The sequence below is a fragment of the Acinonyx jubatus genome, chromosome B4 (assembly GCF_027475565.1).
Source record: "Acinonyx jubatus isolate Ajub_Pintada_27869175 chromosome B4, VMU_Ajub_asm_v1.0, whole genome shotgun sequence".
NCBI classification, from domain to species: domain Eukaryota; kingdom Metazoa; phylum Chordata; class Mammalia; order Carnivora; family Felidae; genus Acinonyx; species Acinonyx jubatus.
In genome coordinates, this window is record NC_069387.1 from 80,693,665 (window position 1) to 80,714,493 (window position 20,829).

At 48.8% G+C, this 20,829-nt stretch overlaps 2 protein-coding genes across 3 annotated transcripts in view; one reads left to right on the top strand and one right to left on the bottom strand.

Annotated features, from left to right (window-relative positions):
- The first annotated feature begins 3,631 nt into the window (after positions 1-3,631).
- GDF11 (growth differentiation factor 11) lies at positions 3,632-13,076 on the top strand. The gene is made up of 3 exons (XM_015085067.3): positions 3,632-4,112; positions 9,035-9,432; positions 9,956-13,076. The coding sequence occupies exons 1-3, from the start codon at positions 3,674-3,676 to the stop codon at positions 10,334-10,336; spliced, it is 1,218 nt and encodes a 405-aa protein (XP_014940553.3). The 5' UTR covers positions 3,632-3,673; the 3' UTR covers positions 10,337-13,076.
- SARNP (SAP domain containing ribonucleoprotein) overlaps positions 12,864-20,829 on the bottom strand; it is a 53,724-nt gene continuing 45,758 nt past the window's right edge. Inside the window, exons 11-12 of one of the 2 annotated variants that reach the window (XR_008300277.1) lie at positions 17,899-18,118; positions 12,864-13,305 (exon numbers count right to left, since the gene is read on the bottom strand). Coding sequence is in view for 1 of the 2 variants with exons in the window: in XM_015085123.3 (XP_014940609.2) it covers positions 18,077-18,118 (42 nt within the window). In the remaining variant the exon portion in view is untranslated. Of the gene's footprint in view, positions 13,306-17,827; positions 18,119-20,829 lie in introns of those variants that run through there. The other variant, XM_015085123.3, reaches the window with a different exon arrangement.

Sequence of the window (20,829 nt, forward strand, 5' to 3'; positions counted from 1 at the left end):
GGGGAACCCAACAGTAATCAAGCCTGAGAGAACTAAGGAACGAGGCAAGATGCGGGAAGGTCTGGAGAAAGAAACAAGGCTTAACGCATTATGATATAGAACTCTTGGGTTAGAAATCTAAAGTGAAAATATGCAAAGTATGCAGGGCAAAACAGCAGTTCTAGTCCCACCTCCAAGGAGCTAAAATTCCAGATTCTACCACCAGATGGCAGTCTTGCCCACTCATTGGATTAAGCCCAGTCCTGGAACTGGTGGGGAAGCCAGGAGGTGAAAATCTTTTCTGTCTCACAAGTTGTTCCTGACTCCTGCTCTCTGGCATTTGGCAGACACTCATAACTCCTCATGGCCATAAATACCCAGTTTTCTCTCCCCCCAACCCGGCTCTGACCAGATCCAGTTAGCGGGGTCCATTCATTCTTCTTTCAAAGGAGCTAAGGAACACTTCCGTGGAAAAATTTCCTGTTGCCTTGGATCCCAGTCACAGTGTAAGGGTGATAAATTGGGGTAATAGGAATGACTAATTAACTCATTTAGAATTGTGTGTCAGGGGGAAAAAAGAATTCTGTGTCAGGGAGTTAATCCTCATAACCTTATGAAATAGGTACAATATTGTTATCCCCATCTTACAGATAAGCATAAAGAGCCAAGTTTACACAGCCAGGTAAGCAGGAGGGCTGGACCTTGAACCCAGGCAGACTGGTTCTAGTCTAGAAGCTATGTAAGAGTAACCTCCATACCACACAGAATGGTGCAGAGGTAGCTAGGAAGAGCATCTACTCTAGGCTTTGGAGTCAGGACTGGACTTTTGGAAGACATGTCTAAAATCTCTACACTGCAACCTGAAGACAGAATAAATTTGGCCAAGAGACTGGGGAGTGGGGGCAGGGAAAGTAGAAAGGGTAGTTGTTCCAAGAAGAGGAAACAATTTATGCAAAGATTCAGAGATGATCAAGAGAAAAAAGGTGAAGTCTAGCTCCAGGTTTCTGGCCTGATGATTCTTATTCAATAAAATGAAAATGTGCCTCAGCAATGGCACACTGGGGGCACATTTTCAGGGGAGAGAAGGAGTTATCTATTTATCATATTTAACTCATGATATTTGAGGTACCTTGGGACATCCAGATAGAAATATCAAGAAGGCATCTGTCTTGGAGTTTTGGCTGCTACTGTTTACCTAGTGTCATGTCCACTCTAGATGATTCCTGAGGAAAGGGGCTGAGTCATTTATCTTTGCATCTCTCGTAGACCTACCATTAGAAACATGCTTAGTGAGGAAGAAGGCTAGGCAGCTTCCTCCCAGGAAAGAGAAGGAGGTGATACCACCTCTGCTCTCAAGGAGTTTCGCTGAGGAAATTACATCAGAGAAACATTTTGGAGAACAGGCTAGGCCAGGATATGTGGTAAAGGCAATCATTGCTCTAGGAGATCAGAAAGGAAAGAGTCACAAAGAAGAAGGAGCCCATCAAGGCCATTATTGATTGATTGATTACTATGTAATCCTCGCAGCTTGTTGCAGAGAGATGGTGTGATCCACATTTTATAGATGAAGAAACTTGATGAAATGTTGAGATGCCCGTGTCTTGGTCCAAAGCAAGAGAGAGAACAAACTGTCTAATTTACTCCATTCTGTTGCAGTCTTAGTTCCTGTTCTCCACGGAAATGGTTCATCTCTTCAAAGCTCCCCAGCTTGGTTTTCCGGATCCCTACCCAACCTTCCTGCCTCACACCTGGACCTCCAGTTTCTTCCCTCATTTCACTCCAGCTCCCAACCCAATTTTGTCCTTATGCCTACTGTTCCATTTCAAGACATTCTCTTGGGCTCTAATCCACAGAGGAAAGCAGTGTCTCTTTTTTCTGCCTGAGAAGCCCAATAATGATCATCTCGTTACTCAATAAAACACTGTGTGTACCAGGAAGTGAGCAAGACCCAATCCCTTCAAACATTTTCAATCTACTGGTTGTCTATTGATCTCCAGGGCTCTGGACTCAAGAAATAAGCATGGGCAAACTGAGGACTGGGAAAAAGAATCCAGAACCCGAAGTCAAGCACCTCAGGAGCATTTTAGCTCTCTTTCACTCTGCCTTCTAGCTGCACCCAGAGTCACACCTGCAAGCTAGGGCTGGTCCCACATCTGGGTTTCTCCCTTTGCAACTTGCTGTCTCCAACTCAAGGCGGCTGAGGGCAGACTTCTCTCTCATTCTCTGCAATCACAAGAGCCTTCTCAGACTTCTAAGACCCTGCAGATGCAACAGTGTAGCTAGGAATTCAGAGTCCCAGATTCCTCTGCAAGCAAGTGGTCTCCCGCATGCTTCCTCTACTCCTCCCCCAGTCCCAGTGGTCCCCAGTGGTCCATAGTTCCTGCCTTTTTCCAGCCTGCTGACTCCTTTATCCCTTTCAGGCCTCAATTTCAGGCTCACACTCTTCCCAGCTCTAAGACTCCCTCTTGTATCAGGGCTTCCCACCACCTCCCCAACTGCTCAGATTGTCCCTGTTCTCTTTCTCTCCTAGTCTCTCTTGCTACCCCCATGTCCCTTCCCTCCATTTCACTGTTCCTGAGCCGCTAGGGAGCCTAGCCTGATGCTTCCCTCCATGGCTTCTGGAAACATTTTATTTGGGCTACCTCTGGTAGCTGGGGTTCCTCTGGGTTCAAATTCTCTACCTCCTCTCCCTTGGGCTCTCCATACTCCCACCAAGGCTGACCCTGTCACTGTGCTGTCTCTCCTTCCCTTGCTGAGTCTCTGTCTTCTCATCTCTGCCTTCCTCTGATCTTCTGTGCCTGCCTCCTCAGGGGCTCCCTTGGCATCTCCCAAGCCTCCCTTTCTAGATTTCTCTCCCTCTCCTTCTTTCCCGGGGCTCTGGTCTCTGTCCCATCAGTTCCTCTGCCCCGGTTCCCATATCTCTCTGTATCCCTGACCTCTTGCGGTCTGGCTCCATAGACCTCCATCTCTTCCCTCGGTCTGGCCATACTTCTCTCCTCTCTCTGGTCTCTCTCCCCTGTCTTTGTCCCTGATTCTCCCCCCTCTAACTGTCCCACTAGTTCTACCAGTCTCTTTCCTTCTCTGTCTCTGTCTCTCTAGCTAAGTCTCTCCTCTCTCTGTCTTCTCCCCTCTGTCTTCTCCCCCCTTTGTCTCTCTTTCCTCTTGCTGCTGCTCTTCCTCTCTGTCTCTTGATCTGTCTCCTACGTCTTTATCTCTCTGTCTCTCCTTGGTCTCTCTGACTCTGACTTTCTCTTTCTCTCCATTCCTCTCCCTCACCCCAGTATCTCTGTCTCTTCATCTCTCTCTGGGCCCTCGCTCCCTCTCTCTCTCTCTCTCTCTCTCTCCCTCCCTCTCTCTCTCTTTTCCTCGGCTCTCTCCGGCTCCCTCTCTCGCCTCGGATGACAGCGCTGCCTCTTTTGTTGGCTCCGCAGCCAATCGCGGCCGCTGACGACACGGGGGCCGGGGCTATAAAGGGCCTGGCCCGGGCTCGGGCCCCCCCAGCCGCCCGCCCCGGCCGCCCGCCCGCCCCGCCCGCGCGCCCGCCGCCCCCGGCCCCCCCGGCCCCCCCTCGGCCGGGCAGCCCCCAATCCCGCGCCGCCCGGACCCCCTCCTCCTCCCTCCCTTCTCCCTCCGCCCCCTCCCTGCGGGACTCCGGCGTCCCCGCCCCCCAGTCCTCCCTCCCCTCCCCTCCAGCATGGTGCTCGCGGCCCCGCTGCTGCTGGGCTTCCTGCTCCTCGCCCTGGAGCTGCGGCCCCGGGGGGAGGCGGCCGAGGGCCCCGCGGCGGCGGCGGCGGCGGCGGCGGCGGCGGCGGGGGCCGGGGGGGAGCGCTCGAGCCGGCCGGCCCCGTCCGTGGCGCCCGAGCCCGACGGCTGCCCCGTGTGCGTGTGGCGGCAGCACAGCCGCGAGCTGCGCCTGGAGAGCATCAAGTCACAGATCCTGAGCAAACTGCGGCTCAAGGAGGCGCCCAACATCAGCCGCGAGGTGGTGAAGCAGCTGCTGCCCAAGGCGCCGCCGCTACAGCAGATCCTGGACCTGCACGACTTCCAGGGCGACGCGCTGCAGCCCGAGGACTTCCTGGAGGAGGACGAGTACCACGCCACCACCGAGACTGTCATTAGCATGGCTCAGGAGAGTAAGTGGGCGGCGGGGCGCGAGCAGTGGGGTGCTGGCTCGGGCTCCGGGAAAAGTGAGCGCCTCCCGCTCTGAAGCGGGGCGCTCGCGGCTGCTCTGGCCCAGAAGCCTTTTCTGCGAAAACTTGACTGATTGGGGGACGGGGGCTGCTCCGTAGAAGTTTTTTGAGCGGTGGAGATGGGCTGCGGAGTTGTATGCACACTCCGTTCCCTGAGGTGGGAGGGCAAACCGAGAGGGTTGCGAGATACCGCCTTCCACCCCGTGTGTGCGAAAAAAGACCCGTGTTGCGGGGAGACTGGGGAAGCTGGGGCCCATTCGCAGCGGAGTGGAAGGGGCAACAGCTCAGTCCTGAGGGGCGATGGTGGAGAGGCTGGAGAACCGAATCGGGACGCTTCGGGACCCCCGCAGTCCCTAGCGGGCTGCGGTGCTCTCTGCCTCCCAATGGCCTTGGCACCAACTCTCCACCCTTTCCACCCCTGGCACCGCAGCGCGCCCACTTGAGCTGCAGAGAACTGAGCGCTCTTCTCCCTCCAGCAGGAGTGAGGTCCCAGAGCCCCGTGTCTCTCCTGGCAGCCCAACTGGCACTCATTTCACCCAGAGCCCTTCTGACACCAGGTCTCCCAAGGGGCTGGAAAAGCTGTGTCTTCTCCGTACTGACCGAGCTCAGAGAACTCAACTCTTGCGCTAGGGCTAAGGGCACCCCTTTGGCTACTCAAAGCTTATCGTTCCTTTCCATATTCACCCGCCTTTACTAGAAACCGGATTTGAGGAGAGAGAGGGAGACCTAGGGAAAAAAAGAAAGAAATAGATAAGGAGGGAGGGGGAACCCAGGCATTCAAGCCCCTGGCCAAACGGAAGATGAACATGTTAATAGACTTGAGCTGCTTTGAAATTTTATGGCCTGGAAAATCCAGGCCAACCCCCCCCCCCCCCCCCAGCTCTCCCTAGGGTCAGATGACTCCCTTTCCCCTCCCCCACTGAGGTCCCTTCACCCCTTCCCGCTCCAACTCCAGGGAACCAGGCCCTCTTATTCCCTAGTGGTTTGGCAAAGTCACTCCCCCCACCCCACAGTTTGGTTTTATGGCTCTGAACAGAAGGGGGGGGGGGGGACTGGTTTATTGGCAGATGGGTCATAAAAAGCTGGGGGCTGAGGTGGAGTCCTAGTAGCCCACCCCATGGGAGAAGCAGGAACCCAGGTGTGCTTCTGGGAGGCTGAGTGCCTCATACTGCCACCAGTCTTTCTGAAGACCCTAACTCCACAATACTTGGCCAGGCCATAAAGAAAAGAAAACCCAAATGACTAGGAAACTTGCTGAGGAGGGTGGTGGTGGTGGTGGTGAAGAAAGCCTGGGATCTGTCTGGGTTCCTCAGTCTCCCTTGTGTTCCTGAGGTTTCTGCTTTACAGAAGCTAGGGTCAGTCTAAGATTGACTGAAGGCAGGGGTGGGGGTGGGGATTCTAGGAAACAGTTGTAGAGGAATTCTGAAAAAGAGTTTGCTGGAAGAAGATGAAGGGTACAGAGGGAAAAGGTACTCTGGTCCCTGTGGTAGAGTGTGTGTAAGGAGTTTCAGAATGGGTGATGGACCTTCCCCTTGCCTTTCTCCATCCTTAGCATCTCTTAACCAACGGACTCCAGCCCAGAGTTACTCTTGGTAAAGGGGGTGCAGGAAGTGAAGGCACTCTGTGTTTCCATCGGGAAGTGCAGGTTAGGCTGGGGTGAGGGGGGGTGCAGGGAAGAACACCAGTAGGTGGGGTTCTTCCCGAACTTCCGCCCTCTTTTCACTTAAGGATAACTAGGGAACTAGGTCTCCAGCCAGGTATTGTACGTCCCCTTTAAGAGCAAAGCTGAGCTCTTATGAGAGGGAGGGGGAGCGGAGGGGAAGGGAGGGAGAGAGGGGAAAAGGAAAAAGAGACTTTTATAGTCTAATCCCCAGGGACCCGCTTTAATAAGAGACTTGTGCTCTGCTAATCGGGGGAGGTGTTTGTCAGCAGAGATGGCCTCCGCTCCCCTCCCCCTTCCTCCCCTCCCCCAGCCCTCAGCCCTGGACCCCAGCCCCCACCTCTCCTAGGCTGCAATGCCTGCCCTAGTTCCCTCCACCCTCTCAGGCTCTCCCACCCCAGCCTTCATCCTGGGAACCCAGCCCCCTTGCCCTTCTGGGAGCCAAGCCCAGCCCCTCAGTTTCTCTCTGCTCTCATACACCAAGAGGCCCCTGCCCTCTCAGCCCAACCTCCTGCCCCTAGGCCTTCCAGCCTGGGTAAGGAGAGTGTGTAAGGGGGTTGGGGGGGGGGGGGGGCGGTGGAGGAGGAGGTGGTGAGCTGGGAGGGGGTTGGGCTTTTGCTGAAAATAGTGCAATGACCTCTCTCCAGACCAGCACCGCCTACTAAACCTGACCTGCTGCCTGCCATCAACCCGATCAATCCAACACAGATGTGGCTCCTTCCCCTCCCTTTGGGAGCTGGGCCTATGTGTGTGTTGGGGACTCTCCCAAGCCTCTTGTTTCCCTCTGTGGCACTACCTGCTTCTCCTTTGTTCCTCTCTCTGTATCCTTCTATCCTTTCTCTTTACCCCACAGAGCTTACTACCTTCCTCCTTTCACTTTTTAGCCTCCACCTATTCCTTTTGCATTCCCCCTTCTCTCCCAGTGTTCTTCAACTCCCAAGCTTATTTCTTCTCCCCCTACCATGATCTTCCCCTCTCCCTTCCTCCTCTCTTCCAGTTCTCTTGCCTGTCTTTTTCAGCCTGCCTTCATCTCTAACAGTCTCTTCTCTGTTCTTATCTCTCTCACCACCTCCAGTCTCTCTCCTGTCTCTTCTCCTTTCCCTTTTCTTTCTCCATCCATCTTGGCCCTGTCCCCTTGTAGTACCAATTGTCCCACATCCACTGGGGGAGAAGGGGATGGTGATTCCCTGGGGTATCTGTCTGAAGAAACCAAAGACTTCGAGGGATGGGGCCCTGGTGCCCAATTCTCCATTTCTAAACCTTGGGTCAGCTTAGGTAGGGCAGTATGTTTAGAGTTTACAAAACTAACAATAAACCACCATTTACTGAGAAGCTACTACTATTTTCATTCTTTATTTAATGCTGAGCACTCCTATGAAACAAGAATTATTATCTGTATCCCTGAGACATTTGGTGGGTAAGGTCAGATACAGGTTAATGAGAAGTCAAGCAGTGATCAAACCCGCTTTGATTGTAGTCAAAGAACAGTGTTTCAATGCCAGGAAGAACTTTTAGGCCCTTGCCTGTATAATATAAGATTTGAAGTTTCGGGAGTTCATTCAGCATGCATTTATTGAACACTGCTTGGTATTATGGGAGGCATTAAAGCTATAACAGGGAGCAAAACAGACACAGTATTGACAAGTGTCCACCCTCATGGAGATTAATAGCTAATAGTGAAGACAGGTGGGAAAATAAGACAACCTTATGAAATTAGGCATAGTAAGTAGCCCCATCTCACCAACAGCTTCCCCACCCCAGCTACTCCCTGAATCTCTACTCCCTGAACCCTCCCTTGAATACTGGCACTACAGCTCCAGCAGGAGGATAACTGGGAGGACTACCAGTGCCCTAGGACCTCAGAGAAGAGCCAAGGGAAAGGAAGCTACCAGAGGAATTTTGTGTCTCATTCCTGAATATATGAAGACCGTAGAACACTTTCCTCACTTCACTTGGAAGACCCTCCTTCTCCTGGGGGGTGGGGGGGGGGCGGGCGGGGATGGGGCAGTGCTGATGGGAGACAATAGATGCTAAGTCCTCCATGATTATGCAGAACTCAAGACCTGGGCATGATACCTAAGGTCCTGGACTTCCTGCTCATAATTACATAGCTCTGGACACTCATGCCTCTTTTTCTCTCAGTTTGTTTAGAATGAGGAACATTATCTAGGGCATTTCCAACTGACTTAAGAGCTCAGAAAGCGGAACTGAGAGGAACTGAAATGGAAGCAAAGGCAGATGCTGAGGATCAGCCATTAGACCCAAGAAGGGTCAATTTATAGTCCAGAATAAGGGGTAATGGGCCAAAATGTAAAGTTGAGATGTTAAACCTTTGTAAAGACTTATTGGCCTTGGACTGAGAAACCAAAAGAAACTAGGGGGAGAAAAGAAGACTGATTCCAGTTGATCTGATGTGTTGAATATTATTGCTGATGCTTTTGGGCAGTAGGAGTAAACAACATGGAGGTAGTTTTTCCCTTCCTCAAAAGTTGAGGCAGTATGGTGATGAGGAAGAAGCAGCTCAGGAAGCTTGTTCTCAGGTTCAAGGGACTGGAGAGTCAGATGCACAGGAAGTACTTGAGTAGCTCCATTCTTCTGAGTATATTATTTCTAGCATGAATGGTACAAGAAGCCTAAGATGCTTCTTGGTTTACCTCATGGAATACATTTAGCCCCTGTTCCCTACCTGGACCCTGGTTATCCACCCTCAAGACCATCTGGTTGGGGGTGGGGGCTGTGCCAGGCTCCACCTGGCCACCATACAACACAGAGCAGAAATGGGGCAAGGTGCCATGAGGACAGCAGGTGTGATATGAGGTTTGGCTTCTATGAAGAGCATCAAAAGTTCAGAAAAATTTGGAGCCCTACATGCTGGGGGGCAGGGGGTACAGCTGGAGGAATGGAAGGCTGCAGGTGGAAGGGGATATCCCTGATAGCTATCTGTGCAGGTTATCTGGTAGAGGGGATTGTGTGTACTGGGGCAAATGGATGCAGATCAGTAAGGCCTGAGAGAGATATCCTATAGGGAAAGAAAGGAGGCACTGTTCTGAGTACCAGTGACATAGTAGTCAACAAGACAAACACGAGAAGGGTAAAGAACTGGACAACTCAGGAGGAGTTTTCCAAGTTGTCAATGCCACCCAGGGCTGCTGATGCCCTTCACAAATACCCTTTGCTGATGCTGTGTCCCCTTCTCTCTTATCAGCGGACCCTGCGGTGCAGACAGATGGTAGCCCTCTCTGCTGCCATTTCCACTTCAGCCCCAAGGTGATGTTCACAAAGGTACTGAAGGCCCAGCTGTGGGTGTATCTGCGGCCCGTGCCCCGCCCAGCCACAGTCTACCTGCAGATCTTGCGACTGAAACCCCTAACTGGGGAAGGGACTGCAGGGGGAGGGGGCGGAGGCCGGCGTCACATCCGTATCCGCTCACTCAAGATTGAGCTGCACTCACGCTCAGGCCACTGGCAGAGCATCGACTTCAAGCAAGTGCTACACAGCTGGTTCCGCCAGCCACAGAGCAACTGGGGCATCGAGATCAACGCCTTTGATCCCAGTGGCACAGACCTGGCTGTCACCTCCCTGGGGCCGGGAGCTGAGGGGCTGGTGAGCAGGGAGCTTGAGATGGTGTCAGATATGTGTAACCTGGTCCTGAGGAGGTGGGATGTTGGAAAAGGTAGACCAGGGATGAGAAGGGCTGGGGACCAGTATTATTTCCCTTGGGCCAGGAGCTGGTTCTAGAGGAGCAGTTTTGGGGGATTGGGTGGGGAGTGGCAGCTAGTGTTTTTCAGATACAAGCCAGACAACAGCTGAAGACTGGATTTGGGGTGAAGTGTGAGTTAATGGGAGATCCAAGAGAACACAAAAATGGGCTGTTGATGAGGCCTGGGGCCAAGGGGCTGATCAGGATCAGGTTGCCAGGAGAGGGGGAATTCAAGAAGTGAGTTGAAGGACAGATAGCTAGCTTACAAGGAGAGAGGGTAGAAGATATGGGGTATGGGAGCAGAGGAACAGCTTAGAAGGCAATGGTCTCTGTTCTGATGCCCCTGTTGAAGGGCAGGTGAGAAAGGAAAGGGAGTAGGAACTCTTCAGGGCTCTATCACATCTTTCTCTTCTCCCTCATCCCCAGCATCCTTTTATGGAGCTTCGGGTCCTAGAGAACACAAAACGGTCCCGGCGGAACCTGGGCCTGGACTGCGATGAGCACTCGAGTGAGTCCCGCTGCTGCCGATACCCCCTCACAGTGGACTTTGAGGCTTTTGGCTGGGACTGGATCATCGCGCCTAAACGATACAAGGCCAACTACTGCTCCGGCCAGTGCGAGTACATGTTCATGCAAAAGTATCCGCACACCCACTTGGTGCAACAGGCTAATCCAAGAGGCTCTGCTGGGCCCTGCTGTACTCCCACCAAGATGTCCCCAATCAACATGCTCTACTTCAATGACAAGCAGCAGATTATCTACGGCAAGATCCCTGGCATGGTGGTGGATCGCTGTGGCTGCTCCTAAGGTGGGGGACAGAGGATGCCTCCCCCATAGACCCTACCCCTAGACCCCCAGCCCTGATCCCCATGCCCCCAGGCCCTTGAGCTCCCTCCACCTCTTCCCATGAACATCACACCTTGTTCCCTGCCCAAGCAGTGTGCAATACAACAGAGGGAGGCAGGTGGGGATTGATGGGTGAGGGGTTTGGGGGACAGGGGGAAGAGGGGGCATGGTCAGGTGGGGAGTGTTTGAGGTTTGCAAGTGAGAAGGTTTGGCAAGAAGACAGAGAGACGTAGAGACAGAGGTAGAGCAGAGGGATAGAGACAGAGGAACAAAAAGAGCAGCAGTGAGAAGGCAAAGGGAGAGAGAGGCAGAAGAGACAGAGACCAGGCAGAGATAAAAGATGAGAAAGAGGCTGAAATGGAATAAGAGAAAGCCCCACACCCAGCCTCCTTTCTTCCACTGGCAAGGTGGGGGCTTGGTATGGTTTGGGGAGATCCCCTGACTACCATTCTCAGTAGGAGGAAATAAAAAATCCATTCTTAGCTTCTTCCCTTTCTCCCTCCAGCAGTGGCCAGGGGAAGGGAAGCGAGGGCAGGGGCAAAAGTAAGGATTTTGGAATTTTATTTATTTATTTATTGTGACTTTTCATTTTTTGGTATTTGGCTTTACTGAAATAGAAGGGCCCCTGCCCACTGTGCCCCATTTCTCCCTTATTACCCACCTACCCACCCACTGTTCTCCCTCAATACCCACCTACTTAAGCACTTGTATAAAGCCTCCAGGGTTGGGAATGGGAGTAGACGGCAAGAGGGCTAACACATGGAAGTTTCCAACCCATAATCACCCAACTTAACCTTCCTGAGCCAAATGGGTTGAACTGAATTCCAGCAGTCATGGAAACTGGTAAGAGGTTAGGGTTTAGGAGCTGGGGGTGGGGAGAAGGGGAGGGGAGCACCCTCAACATTCAGGATCTGTATGAGAGCCACTAAATTAACCCTCATATCCACCCTCATAGTCCTGAGTTATTTAGCCAGAGGGTGTGGCCCACATATGCCCAAATTCCCCCCAGCTAAGAGAGAGACCAAAGAGCCTGTGGAATACCCCTACTCCCAGCCTCTATCTTCAGGTCAATAAAAGAAGTATAGAGATCCCAGAGTCCCAGGTCTGGGAAGGGTTAGGAGGAGTCAAGAAATGAGTAGTAAGAAGGTTGAAGGTTACAGGGCATTTGAATCCAAATCACTGCTCTGGGCTAGGGAATAGAGCCAGCAGACCAAGATGGAAGGGATTCTGGAGGGGGGACATTCTAGTTCCTCCAAACCCAAAGCTCAGGGTGGAAGGGGGGAGAACAAGGGAGCAGAGTGTCTATAATTATTTTTATCTTTTATTTTTGGAATCTAGCAGTACCTGGCAGCAGGGAGGGGACAATACAATGGGGAAGGAAAAAGCATCTGACAAGGCCAGTTAGAGCAGAGGATTAGAAGGATGGAGACTCCCTGGTTTGGAAGGCTAGGAAACAGGCAGGGACTTGCCACTCCAAGTCACTAGCTGGGCCTATTCATTCCTCCCATAATCCTGACCCACCATCCTCTGGACTCACTGTGCCTCAGTTTCTTCCCCTCGATGGAATGAGAAATAGCAGCACCCGCCACAGCCAAGAGATGAATTCTGAGCACTTACCACGGGCACTTTATGGACATAAAATACCTCTCGCTGTGGGACAGATAACCAGGGCACCAGAGTAGTGGTGAAGAGATGTGAGGCTTAGAGGAGTCACAGGCTTCAGAGTACAAGTTCCCCTCTGCCTCCCAGCTGGACAGTGTGCCTGAAGCCAAGGAGTTGAGATTCTCCTGATCCACACCCTATCCATACCTCACCACAGACCTCTTGGCTCCAGGCAAGAGCCTAGAGGATGTCAGGAGAGGAGATAAAGAACCTTCAGCAAAACCGTCACTCTAAGTAGAGCCAGCAGTTATGGGTCTGATGCAAACAGTACTGGACTAAAGCCCGGCCTGGAGAGATGACCTGGAAGGCCTGTTCTTCCCGAGTATGACTCTCCTGACTGGCTCAGGTAGAAGGGGCAAAGGTATGTGACCACCCTTGGGAAGTTGATGTTGGTGAGCTTTAGTGTCTTCTTCCCATTCCCATAGTGAAAAAATGAGATGAGGTGTTTTGGTACAGGAATGGGCAAGGGCTGTTAAGTATTTCAACTCGCCTCCCATATAACAGCTATGCTAACCCCCAGCCTCTCCTCTCTGGCCCTGTTCTTCATCCTTCCTTCTACCCCAATCTTGGAGAACAAGATACACCTGACAACACCATTCACATTTCCTTGGTTGAAGGAGAGGAACAGAGAAGTGAAGAACAGAAGATGCCTCCTCCAAGATCAAATGCTCCGGTCTCCTGATCTTGGCACAGGGTGGGGGTTGGGCAATAGACATCAGGTGACTTCCCTCTACAAATTCTAGAGAGCTGGAGCATTAGACTTGGGGGACACTTAGACTATGCCACTTTAACACCGCCAAATAATGACCTTTGTTGGGGGAGGGTCTTTTTCTTTTGAACATAAATCTAAGAGTTGAAATCTCATTTCCTTGGTCCCCCTCACCCCCAAAGAGGCATGGGGTTAAAGAGGCTTGGAGGCACAGTCCAGCAACCTAGTGGGAACTAGCACCCCCTCTCCCACTTTATGTTGTGTGTGGACCTGGCCAGTGCCCCTCTGATCATAAGTAGTGTAATTATTATTTACTTTGTGTATTTGTTACACCATGTGTGTGATTGCCTTTGTTTGTTAAGGGTGACTGAGGAGTATGGGGATGACAGGGGCACTGGAATGCCGGGAAAGGACTTCTTCACTGAGATCAAGGCTTCCTGGAGGGAACCATTGCAAAAAGGCCATCTGGCAGTTTTCAAGTTATGTGACAGAGGGCAAGGATGGCCATAGGGTGCTCTGAGTTTTGGGACGGTCACATGACACAATCCAGCACTTGAACCTGAAAAAAAAAATAAATAAAAGCAGTCAAAGAGTTTAGAATTCAGTGATGAACTCTTCTCCCTAATCAAGCGCCACATTTATTTATCAGAGACCAGGAACAAAAGAGGCTCTGACAGGATGAAACCTTGTGTTCAAAGAAGATGGGGGTTGGGGGTGATGGTGGTTTTGGGAGCAAAAAAAACATTAGGGGTATTTGGGATGAGGGTGGGGACATATATAGTCCAAGGGAGGATGGGCAGAGAATGGGAAAGGGAGGGGACCTGCAACAACTCCTCTCTGGGTAACTTGATCCAAAACAGTCCCAAAGATTACCAAAACCCTCTTCTAGGCTCACACTAACAGAAGATCTGTAGGTTCTCTTAAGATGACCCAGCTAATATCTGTCCCATTCTCCTACAGTTCCCTGATCCTAGGTTTCCTCAACAAAGTTTCACCAAAATCCACAAACCAAACCAACATAGCCTTCAACTTGTAAATGTACCAAGATGATTCAGCATCTTAAATAGTCTTTCTCTGATTCAGCCATAAAAATGTCTCCCATGTACCTAGAACAAAAGAATATTGCCTAATTCACATTTAAAAAGCAAGCAAACAAACAACAACAAAAAACAAAGGAAAGCTCCTATCACATCAACCTGATCTGTAATAGGGGCCAGGGCCACTGTGGGTTCAGTGTGCCACCATGTTTTCCCTGTCCTGTCAGTTCTGTCAGTAGACTGACCCCACCTCAGACCAACTACAACAATAAGGTTGAAAGAGGATGAAAGTGCTACATACTCTATTTTCCCAAGGAACTGCTTTATCCACACCTACTCCTAGATTTTGGCTTGAGCTAAAAGTAGGTTTTCTCTCTCATCACTCATTTCCTATGTTGAAAGGACACCTAGAAGAGATTGCCGGATGACTTTTATCCCCAAACAACCCCCCACCCAATGCATGAGTAGCTATCCTAGTCTCTTCTTTGGCCCATTTTTAGGATGCCAGGACCCCATGCTAAGAACCAGCAAGCAGTGGCATTTATAGCTTCTGATCCTTAGTGAGGCAGAGGCAGGGAAGTCAATGCCCCAGGCCACAAGGTCAGCTTTCCTGCCCCTGAGCTGGAGTATGGGAGCAATTAGGACTCCCACCTCTTCCCACCCTCAGAATCCCTACATGCATCTGCACAAGCAGCGCTTGAGCACATACACTCACAAACACAGTCAAATGAATCTACTCAGCTCCCTCCCTACCCTCTGGCTGGAACCTACTCAGGGAAAAGAAATATTTCCACTGTAAGTCACCTAGTAAAATTAAGAGTTTACTGAATGATTACTATGCAAACTATGGTAAACAAATTGTGCTGAATACATAATCTATTATCAATTTTCATAGGGTCGCTACTGGGTAGTCTGGAAAGTCATGGAATGATTTGCCCAATCTGAGCCAGTAGAATTAGTATGGAGGAATGAGGAATTACATCTAAGTAGTTGCTACACAATATTCCACTCTAATCTGTTCTAGTAATAGTAATCTGAGAGGCAGAAAAACTAAAGGCAGGGAAAGAAAAGGACAAGAAAATTTTGTCTTTATTTCTAAAGAGAAAGCTGGGATCACCCTGGGCACAAAGGGTATGCAAAGGTATGAAACCTGCCATTATTTTTCAATCCCTTTGAAAGTAAAAAAACAAGAATGTGGACATGTAGCAAGAGGGGGAGGTTAGATTTTAGTGGATTTCAAGAATCAGAGGGAAGACATTACCTGTGAGAGGCCCACACGGAAGAGAACAGAGAAAAAGTTATTCTCCCTTATATTAAGTTCCTTTCTTCCCCCTCATCTGTTTCTCATGTCAGACATGGCAATACGACTCAAACCCAAGAAGTCCTGCTCTTATTCATGTCTTCCTTCCTATAGCTCTCACCAGTACAGAAACTTCTAGCCTTCTATCTTCAGAAGTTCCTAGGAGTTGGAGTAGGGGGAAGGGCATTTTGGGGTGATGGTGGAGAAAAAGAACGATCCCATGGTTCTCAGAGAACCATAAAAAGGCACAGATTTATAGCTGAGAAAGGTAGTTCCCTCCACATCTTTTATAGACTCTCTCATTAAGAGCTTCCAGGTATGCAGAGAATGTCACAGCTTCAGGACAGGGAAAAGAGGACTGGAGTCAGCTAACTATATCTGGATCCTAGATCAGCTACACTAGGGCGAGTGGGGGATAGAAAGGAAAGGTACTTGGATCTTAGATAATGAATTCCAAGCCTGGATGCTTTTAAAGGGACTTACTATGTTAAGATTTGAATTATTAAAAAAGGCAGGCATCCTGAATTTTCATACACTCAAAAAGTATGCAAGGAATGACTACAATGAGACAGGAAGAGGATCTGGTGATCAGGTTTGGAGATGAACGACTTCTGACCAACATAAAAGCTGCTGGAATTGGATGAAAAAGGTTATTAAAAAATCCATTTAGGGGCACCTGGGAGGTGCAGTCAGGTAAGCGTCCCACTTCGGCTCAGGTCACATGATCTCACTGTTCTTGAGTTCAAGGCCCACATTGGGCTCTGCACTGACAGCTCAGAGCCTGGAGTCTCCTTCAGATTCTGTGTCTCCTCCTCTCTCTGCCACTACCCTGCTCACACTGTCTTTCTCTCTCCCAAAAACAAACGTTAAAAAATTTTTTTAACAAAGATGATGATGAAGAGACAAAGTGAAGAAAACTTCTGAAGGACCCAGTGCTCTATTCCTATACCTATTTCTTACTTTTCCCATCCTTGGGTAGAAAACCCTTACTGAATCTATAGTCTCTCTCAAGCTACAAAACAACTAATTTTCTGTGGTTCTGTTTTCAAATGAAGTAAGAGACACAGTAAAGAGAGGAAAAGTTAGCCTCAAGATCAGGGCCTGGAGAAAAGAAAAGGAAGGCAAACAGAACAGGCCAGAAGGAAGAGAGGGAAGGAAAAGTTTAACCAGTGTTCCCTTTTGTTCACCTCTCCAAAGTCTCAAATTGGGCAATTTTCACAATAAATAGGCAATCTTTGGATCTGCTCTCCAAGGCATAGTTTTTTTAAAACATCTAAACTTAGGTCCCCATCCTACTCAGCTACCAAAGAGGCATTGTGGAAGGAGATTCTTGTTAGGAAGGAATTCAAACCATTACTTTTCTATTAACCACAAAACCAGGAGGGTTTTCAGTAGAAACTGAAATAAGGAATTACACCACAGCAACACAGGATCTGATCAAGGTATGAAAGTCTTCACGTAAGGTGCCAGGCATTTAAGTTTTATTCTAAAAAACAAAACAAAAAAAAACAAAAACTAACCTTACAGAGATGTCTAGAAATAAAGAGTAAGAGGAGAAACCCTATACCAACATATCCAAAAAAGATTAAGTAGGATGTCTCAAATCTAGGTGAAACATCAAATACAAACAAGTAGCCTGCTTAGAGCCAAACCTAAGTAAGAGGCTTAGCAAGGAAAAGGAGTTTTAGTAATATCTAAGAAACACAACCACTAAAACTGTATACTTCTGTAACAGAAGACAACAAATTAGCACAGGATTTGATTAGATAGAATGTAGAAGCTTCCAGGGGGGCCTGGCTGGAAGAGCATGCTTTTGATCTCCAGATCTATCTTGAGTTCACTGAGCCCCAAGCTGGGTGTAGAGATTACATACATAAACAAACAAACTGAAAAAAAAAGAAAGTAGAGGCCTCCAGTCCACTGCTTCCTAATGACCTAGATAACAATTCTTAACACCTCTGACCATCTTCTGTCTTGCTTTGAATCCCTACACTTTCTTCTAGCTCTGAGGGGTAACTGACCCATCTCCTTTCCTGAACTGCATAACCAGTAGGGTTCCACATATTGGCTCTGACTGAAACAACCAGATAGTATCATACCAGGTCACTCTTGAAAATAGGGTCCTAGGGGCGCCTGGGTGGCGCAGTCGGTTAAGCGTCCGACTTCAGCCAGGTCACGATCTCACGGTCCGTGAGTTCGAGCCCCGCGTCAGTCTCTGGGCTGATGGCTCAGAGCCTGGAGCCTGTTTCCGATTCTGTATCTCCCTCTCTCTCTGCCCCTCCCCCGTTCATGCTCTGTCTCTCTCTGTCTCAAAAATAAATAAACATTGAAAAAAAAATTTATAAAAAAAGAAAATAGGGTCCTGCTGGTCTCCTTAATAGGGACACGGAACTCCATTCCCTAACAGACTATCAATCATCAGCCCTTGTATTTATATCCTTTGCACCCCCTAAAACTCAGGGTTCCCCCATGTTCTACTCCTGCGGGTCACGCCAACCTGCCAAAGCAAAGAGTCAGGGTGAAACTTGGCCTCTTCATAGAGGATAAAGAATAAAAGGATGCTTGTGAGTATGAGAGAAGGGAATAAATAGGCTTAAAGGGACAGACTCAAATCCTTTTCCTTATTCTCTTTTGTAAAGGATAAAGGCCTTATGGCTAATTTCCTGTAATATTTGCCCCTGAAGCTCCCCCTTATCTAGTCTAATCTGGCCCCAAGAACTCAAAGGAGCATCTGATAAAACGCATTGTTTTCTTTTCTATTTGTGTTTTATTAACAAGCAAAATAATAATTAAAAAACAACACAAGAACAACAACCTTAAAGTTGGAACAGCAATGAGTCAAATTGCTGCTGAAGTTCCTGGATGTACCCGGGGTACATGCTCTCTCACTGTGAGGCAGGACCTAGGCACATGACTGTGCATTTATATATATGACCAAGAAAAGTCAGAGAGATGGAAACCACTGGAGAACAGAAAGCATTAAGAGGTTTTCATCAGGCAATCCCAAAGCGCTCTGCCCTTTTCCTCTTCTTTGCCTATAAGGAAGAAGCAAGAAGAAAAAAATTAGATTGCAAGACAACAGTGGCCTGGGTTCCTGGCTGCTTTAATCCAAACTCACATGAGCTATCACAAGGTTCAAGAAGGAGGGAAGACCCAGGCTTAAGCTTGCTAGCCAGAGATTTCATTCCTGAATCTCTCTAGTTATCCAGTTAGAGCTGGGAAGGTCTGGTGGGAAAGGAGGGGAGAAGACTGTAGGGAGTGGGGAGTAGGGAGTGGGGGGAAGAGGAAGAAGAGAATAGTGGTAGAAAAATAGATCCCTGAAGGAGAGGGCCACTCAGCCTTATAGCAAGTTAGTCTGGAAACAATAGACTCTTAACAGGCTGGAGAGTATTCCAGTCAGTGGGGAGATGACAGATCTCACAGGAAAAGAGTTGACCAATGCTATTTTTTCATAGAGAAAGTGAGGAGGATGCCCTTTGGGCATTAAGCCCCAACCACCAGCTATTCGGTAAGCCTCCAAATCCACAGAGGACACATAAATCTACAATGCTAACAGAATAACTGGGAGGGAAGTGAGTCCTTAATATGAATCTCCTTAAGGGAGTCAGTACTGGAGAGAGGCACAAAATGAGGAGTGGGGGAGAAGGAGATAAAGATGTTTTTGTTCTGGTAGTGACTCACAAACAGCACTGAGTCTTTCATCCTCACTCCAACTACTGCCTCCAGCAGAGGGGACTTTTTTTTTTTCATTCCATCCACACAGGAAGTTTAATTTAGATTAAAAAGAAGAGTGTGTAATGGGGCGCCTGGGTGTCTCAGTTGGTTGAGTGACCGACTTTGGTTCAGGTCATGATCTCACGGTTTGTGAGTTCGAGCCCCACATCGGGCTCTGTGCTGACAGCTCGGAGCCTGAAGCCTGCTTCAGATTCTGTGTCTCGGTCTCTCTGTCCCTCCCCCACTCATGCTCTGTCTCTGTCTCAGAAATAAACATTAAAAAAAAAAAAAAAAAAAGAGTGTATAGAGGGGTGCCTGGTGGCTCAGGCAGTTAAGCACCTGACTCTTGATTTTGGCTCAGGTCATGATCTTGCGGGTTGGGAGTTTGAGCCTTGCATCGGGCTCTGCACTAACAGTGCAGAGCCTGCTTGAGATTCTCTCTCTCCCTCTCTCTCTGCCCTTCCCGCTCTCTCTCTCTCAAAATAAATAAATCAACTTAAAAAAAAAAAAAAAAGAGTATATAAGCCCAGCCCATTTTACCTGGATGACTGACACAATTCTTTGGAATCAAATAAAAGTTACCTGATTCATGTAAACTCCATCAACCTGTGATGTTACTACTGCTTTACATGCACTGACTCTCCCAACAAAAGCCACTATTCCTTGGCAAGCAACAAAATCCTCATGTGCCTTATCTTGGAGAAGCCAAATGTACCACCTTAGTGAATACCACTAGTTCAACAGTTTCCTTGGCAAAGAGGGAGTAGTTTTACTACAATTAAAACAAGCCTTTAAGGGGGCACCTGGGTGGCTCAGTCGGTTAGGCGTCCGACTTCAGCTCAGGTCATGATCTCACAGCCAGTGAGTTCAGGTCCCGCAACGGGCTCTGTGCTGACAGCTCAGAGCCTGGAGCCTGCTTCAGATTCTGTGTCTCCCGCTCTCTCTGCTCCTCCCCCACTCACACGCGTTCGCTCTCACTCTCTCGGTCTCTCAAAGATGGATAAATGTTAAAAACAAAACAAAACAGAAAAACAAGCCTTTAAGTTTACTACTGCTCATTCTGGCGAGTCAGTAATTAAGCTGATATTTATAACAGGTAATGCTTTATTCTGAGGCACCTGGGTGGCTCAGTTGGGTGAGCGTCAACTTGGGCTCAGGTCATGATCTCACGGTTTGTGAGTTTGAGCCCATCAGGCTCTCTGCTGTCAGTGCAGAGCCCACTTTGGATCCTCTGTCCCCGCCTCTCTCTGTACCTCCCCTGCTTGTACTCTCTCTCTCAAAACTAAATCAACATTAAAAAAAAAACAAAAAAACAAAAAACAAAAAATAGGTAATGCTTTATTCTAAATTAGTAGCACAAAGAATACAAACTTCTTCAAGTTTCTTCCTAAAAGAGATGTAAACTTATCAGATTGTAAAATTTTCAGGGTTTATTTACAAGACTGACTGTGATATTTATTTATTTTTAATGTTGATTTAGTTTTGAGAGAGCACAAGCAGAGGAGGGGCAGAGAGAGGGAGAGAGAAGATATGAAGCAGGCTCTGCACTGGCAGGCTGACAGCACACAAGCCTGATATGGGGCCTGAACTCGCCAGCCTTGAGATTACCTGAGCTGAAGTCAGATGCTCAACCAACTGAGACACCCAGGCTCCCCAAGACTGACTCTGATATTTATTCATAAAAAGACTTTGTAAGATTTTGAATGTGTTAGGTAATAGATATTCAAAGGTCATTTCCAGGGCTGCCTGGCTGGCTCAGTTGGTAGAGCATGCAGCTCTTGATCTTAGGGTCATGAGTTTAAGCCCTATGTTGGGCATACAGCCTACTAACAAAACAATACAATAAAGTCCATCTCCAGAGGTAGATGGAAAGAGGTAAATGTGGATTAAAGGAAGAAAGAACATTGCAAATTCTTTACCACCCAAGAAGTTTCTAGAATTCTAAACATATTTTTTTTTTCAACGTTTTTTTATTTATTTTTGGGACAGAGAGAGACAGAGCATGAACGGGGGAAGGGCAGAGAGAGAGGGA

Excerpts from the sequence above, each read along its gene's own strand:
- GDF11 (XM_015085067.3), top strand. The coding sequence starts at position 3,674 with ATGGTGCTCGCGGCCCCGCTGCTGCTGGGCTTCCTGCTCCTCGCCCTG. Across the intron at positions 4,113-9,034 it reads CATTAGCATGGCTCAGGAGA|CGGACCCTGCGGTGCAGACA; the intron begins GTAAGTGGGCGG and ends CTCTCTTATCAG. Across the intron at positions 9,433-9,955 it reads GGCCGGGAGCTGAGGGGCTG|CATCCTTTTATGGAGCTTCG; the intron begins GTGAGCAGGGAG and ends CCTCATCCCCAG.